We start from the raw sequence: 4,661 nt of genomic DNA on the forward strand, positions 1-4,661 counted from the left end.
CACCCTTGGGTGCTATGATGTGCTTATCTGAATTGAACATTTATGTTGAAGTCCACATGCTCATGCAGGTACAAGGCCTGGGGTTCTCTGTTAGGAAAGCAATTATCAGAACATGACATTATAGTGGCATGCTTTGATTACAGGTAACTGATTCAAATCTTAAACTACCTATTGTTGTCCACTTTCATGCTTCATATGATGTGTTTTATATTACTGCTTCTCCTGGATGATTCGTTAGATAAGAGTGAATCAGTAGACAGAATTCTGATCAACATATTCACTTTCCATAACAATCTTAGTTGATCTTGTATTCATGGATGTAACGGACAAGACCCACTTATATTTAAGGTTTATCCAATCTGCAATTCTTTTTTGCTATGTGTTAACCTTTAGTATCACTTAAGTGAAAAATAACTCCCTTCTTTTTTTGAAAAGATATTGGTGGGGTCAAAACATCATACAGTAGTATGATATACACTGCATCAATGACTACTTTTCCTATCCTCCCATTTTCTTGTTCAGCAGTGCCATTACTCGATCAAAATTTTCATGTCCACATTCGAGATGCATATTAATGGATTCGGTGGTTGCAGGAACTTTCCGCAGGGAACAATAGGCGATATGGAGGAAGATGTTTCTCAGGGAATCTCGTTTGTCTGCAACAACATCGCTGATTATGGTGGTGATCCAAATAGGTTTGATATTGTTCCCCTGATTCGCATTTAGAGCATAATTGATAACCATGCCCAGATCACTAAGAATTAAAGAAATGATTTGGGATTATTTTCAGCATTGGATTGTATAATTATTCTCAATTCTTATTTATGGATCTGAAGGACATTGGTAATATTTCTTCTGGACTCAGATGACATGATAGACAGTCTAGTTATTCACTGTACAAACTGGAGCAGAAAAATATGAAATAGAAAAACTGGACAGCTCCTAAGAAGCCTTTCTTTACGTATCAAAGACTTGATACTTTCAACTTTGTCATGCTGTCTGTATTTTCCAGGATTTATCTCATGGGTCAATCTGCTGGTGCACATATCTCTTCCTGTGCTCTTGTGAAGCAGGCAATCAAAGAATCTAGAGGAGAAACTGTTTGTTGGAGCACCTCCCAGATAAAAGCTTATTTTGGATTATCAGGCGGGTAAGTGGCTAGTTCCTTAGCAAAGCTATTATTGGTTATTGCTTTTGATCAAGGTATGAGCTACATTCCACGTGATCAAAATTGAATATAGGAATTAAATTTTCTACTTTTTCCTTTTATTGCCCTAAACTTTTTCTGCTTTTATCATACCCTATTGCTGAATCATTCTTTTTCCCCGACACGTTCTTTTGGTGCTGCAAATGCTTCACCAAAGAATCATCTGCATTTTCTGTCTTATTTTCCTTCAGTTGGCATGCTCTTCTTTTATTTTATTTTTGTTAGATTTCTTGCTAATTGCTGTTCCATTGTTTGATTTGACAGGTATAATTTGCCCAACTTAGTTGATCATTTCAATAATAGAGGGTTATATCGTTCAATTTTTTTGAGGTATATACTATATCCACTAACTGCCTTCTCTCACATAATAGGAAAAAATTTAGGGTGTGTTTGGTACGGTGGAAACATTTTCAATTTTCTCATGTTCGTTCGGTCAAAATTTTTGGAGAACATTTTCTCCGGGAAAACAAGTCCCTTAAAAATGAGGAAAATGACTTCCTAATGGAAGTAGGGAAAGCGAGTTTCACAAATGACATTCCACATTGATTGTGTCCTCCCAAACCTCCAAGACACCACATCTTCACCCCCAACCCCATAGCCCCCATCCCAATCACCCAACACCAACACCCCTACCCCATCCACACCTCTCCTAGTATTGTTTAGATTATATAGAAATGCTTTTATGATAATATTTTTTGCTTACGCAAAGAACACAAGAAATAAGTTAGGAACTCTCTTTTTTTCTTGAAAAACATTTTCCATGGAAAATATTTTACTTCATGCCGAACACACCCTTAGTTAGCTTAAGTTGCCACGCCTACCCTTCTGTGATAATGAGATTTTAACTTGTCATCTACAGTATAATGGAAGGGGAAGAATCATTGCAAAAATTCTCTCCTGAAATTATGGTACAGGATCAGAGCTCCAAAGCTGCTGTCCATTTGCTTCCTCATATTATCCTATTTCATGGTACTTCAGATTGCTCCATTCCATCGGATTCAAGGTCTGAACTCCTTCCCAAGGGCAATGACGACCTGCCACTTTTTTGCTTAATGGATTACATAAAGAATGGCTATCACGTTTGACTGTGAACTTGTACAATAACATGTTGAAATTGCTTGTACTCTGCAGCAAAGCATTTGTAGATACACTTCACGGAGTGGGAGCTCAAGCTGAACTGATTTTGTATGAAGGAAAAACTCACACAGATTTATTCCTTCAAGTATGTATGCACTGTATCTTGCCTGTCCAGTTGTCCTGTGTTCATTTTGAGGCTAATGTAGGTCAAAGTTTGGAATAGGACCAATTCTATTCCTACCAGAGCGTTTGAATTCATGAGTCATGAAAGCTTGGTCAAATTCAGCCACAAAAAGAAAGAAAAAAAAAGAACGAAGTGATATCATTCAAGCTGGATCTTGGTTTTGTTTTCCCCTAGGAGAAGCTATAAATAGGCTACCCACTCGTGACTAACTTTTAGTATATACCATGTTTCTTACCTATTTATTGTTTCTCTTCGTTCATTTTTGTGTAATCTACATTTTGATTGTTTAATTATTTTGATAATCGTGGTATCCGGGCTAGCTTTCGTGCACCTCGACTAATTCCACGTATACCTACGAGCAGCAACAAGTGCCGGTAACTCTATCCACCAAGGCTAGGATAGCTGGGAAGAAATCACCTAGTGGTCCCTGCTGGGATTTGAACTTGAGACCTTGGGTTCTCACCCACTTCATTGACCATTCGGACACACCCTTGGGTGCTACTCATCATATTTTGCTGAATCATTTGGAAAAAGATGACTTTTCAGTTTCTTCCTGCAAATCAATTGATCTTGAATTGCAGGATCCTCTAAGAGGTGGTAAAGATGATCTTTTTGGCTATATAGTAGCATATATACATGCTAACGATAAAGAAGCTCTTGATAAGGATGCTATGGTACCTCCAAGAAGGCGGCTTGTTCCGGAAATCTTGTTAAAGTTAGCTTGCAGGACAAGCCCTTTCTAAGACTGTTGCGATGGTCACCAGGAAGCTTGTAAGTCTGCAGCATATTCTTTTATCCTTCGAATTCATTCTAGGTCCTACATGATGGTGAAAAGAAACTGTTGCTAAGATGGTAGGATATTCTACAGATGGATGACTTTTGCACCATCAGATCTTTTACTTCAGAGTTTTTGATGAAAAGAGTTTACAGGCTTAAGGAGTGATCCCACAGAAGCAGTCTTCAAACATCGTACCCTGGACGTTGTTGATATCCATGCCTCTTGTGTTCGTAATGTCTTAATGTGACACTGTATATATTCAAATTGCATGACGTTGTATAAATAATCTATCAAGCCATCTCAGTTTTAAACTATTTGTGGTCAGCTATGCGTCATTTGTGAACAAATTTACTTTTGAAAAAAACAATAGGAGTATGATGTAAGATAAAAAAGAATTCAAGCATAACAAAAGGGCGGGGGAAAAACATAAAAGTAGGGAAATTGGGAATAGGAGTTGTTAAACTAATATCATTGAAAAGTTTTTGCATTATGATGGAAGAAAAATGATTAGGTTTACTAATCGTGTTAGAATTTTTGGAGCAAGACAAAATAAAGTTGGCTGGATGAATAATTGGATAGAGTAAGGGGACTGGCCTGACTCCCCATATAACAAAGCAAGAGTTATAGCAAATGCTGATGACATAAGAGAAGAAATAATACACTTCTACTAGTTACTTACGGAAATAAATCTGCCTCATGTAACTGGAGTTAATAAGGAAACAATGAAGAAGGGTAAAGTCCTAAGCCGTGCCCAACAGCTTCAACTGTGTGAACCACAAAGGAAATATATGATCCATTCTGTTCTATAGGGAATGATAAATCCCAAAGGTAGATTAGCACAATGCAGTGTTCTATAAGAAAGCCTGGCAGATCATTAAACATGAGGTGATAGCAACAGTAAGCGATTCCTTTGTATCAGGAAAGCTATTCAGTCATCAACTGCACAATAATTACATTGCTACTTAAAATCTCCAATCCTGCTGCAATTAGAGAATATAGGCATATACCATGTTGCAAAGTATAATACAAATCATCACTAAGCTACTGGCAGAAAGAATTCAGAAGATCATTGCTGGTATAAAGCGATCCTTGAAAATGAACTGATCAAAAGGCATTACTCTTGATATGCATGAATATATTTTGCAAAAGGCATATGATATTGTTGACTGGCTAGGAACAAATTATGAAAGGTCTGGTCTTCATCAGAAATTCATCAGGAGTACTGTGTTACCATAGTGAACTACTCCATTGTTTTTAATGGGGAACCTACAAATTAAAACCATTTGATGTTGCTAGAGGATTAAGGCAAGAAAACCACATGTCTCCATTTCTGTTTACCATATCATGGAGTACTTAAGGAGGAGTTTGAGCAAATGAAACATTTCAAATTCCACCCCAAATGCTCTAAATTGAAC

General features: G+C 37.2%; 1 protein-coding gene across 2 annotated transcripts in view; it reads left to right on the forward strand.

The window, feature by feature from the left end:
- LOC124890384 (probable isoprenylcysteine alpha-carbonyl methylesterase ICMEL2) overlaps nucleotides 1-3,633 on the forward strand; it is an 11,438-nt gene extending 7,805 nt beyond the window's left edge. The window contains exons 5-12 of one of the 2 annotated variants that reach the window (XM_047402220.1): nucleotides 69-143; nucleotides 594-695; nucleotides 1,013-1,150; nucleotides 1,472-1,537; nucleotides 2,067-2,210; nucleotides 2,339-2,429; nucleotides 3,050-3,239; nucleotides 3,337-3,633. In XM_047402220.1, coding sequence (XP_047258176.1) covers nucleotides 69-143; nucleotides 594-695; nucleotides 1,013-1,150; nucleotides 1,472-1,537; nucleotides 2,067-2,210; nucleotides 2,339-2,429; nucleotides 3,050-3,211 — 778 coding nt within the window. In that variant the 3' untranslated portion in view covers nucleotides 3,212-3,239; nucleotides 3,337-3,633. Of the gene's footprint in view, nucleotides 1-68; nucleotides 144-593; nucleotides 696-1,012; nucleotides 1,151-1,471; nucleotides 1,538-2,066; nucleotides 2,211-2,338; nucleotides 2,430-3,049 lie in introns of both variants that reach the window. The other variant, XM_047402221.1, reaches the window with a different exon arrangement.
- The last annotated feature ends 1,028 nt before the right edge of the window (nucleotides 3,634-4,661 follow it).

Source organism: Capsicum annuum, unplaced genomic scaffold, assembly GCF_002878395.1.
Source record: "Capsicum annuum cultivar UCD-10X-F1 unplaced genomic scaffold, UCD10Xv1.1 ctg1707, whole genome shotgun sequence".
NCBI classification, from domain to species: Eukaryota; Viridiplantae; Streptophyta; class Magnoliopsida; order Solanales; family Solanaceae; genus Capsicum; species Capsicum annuum.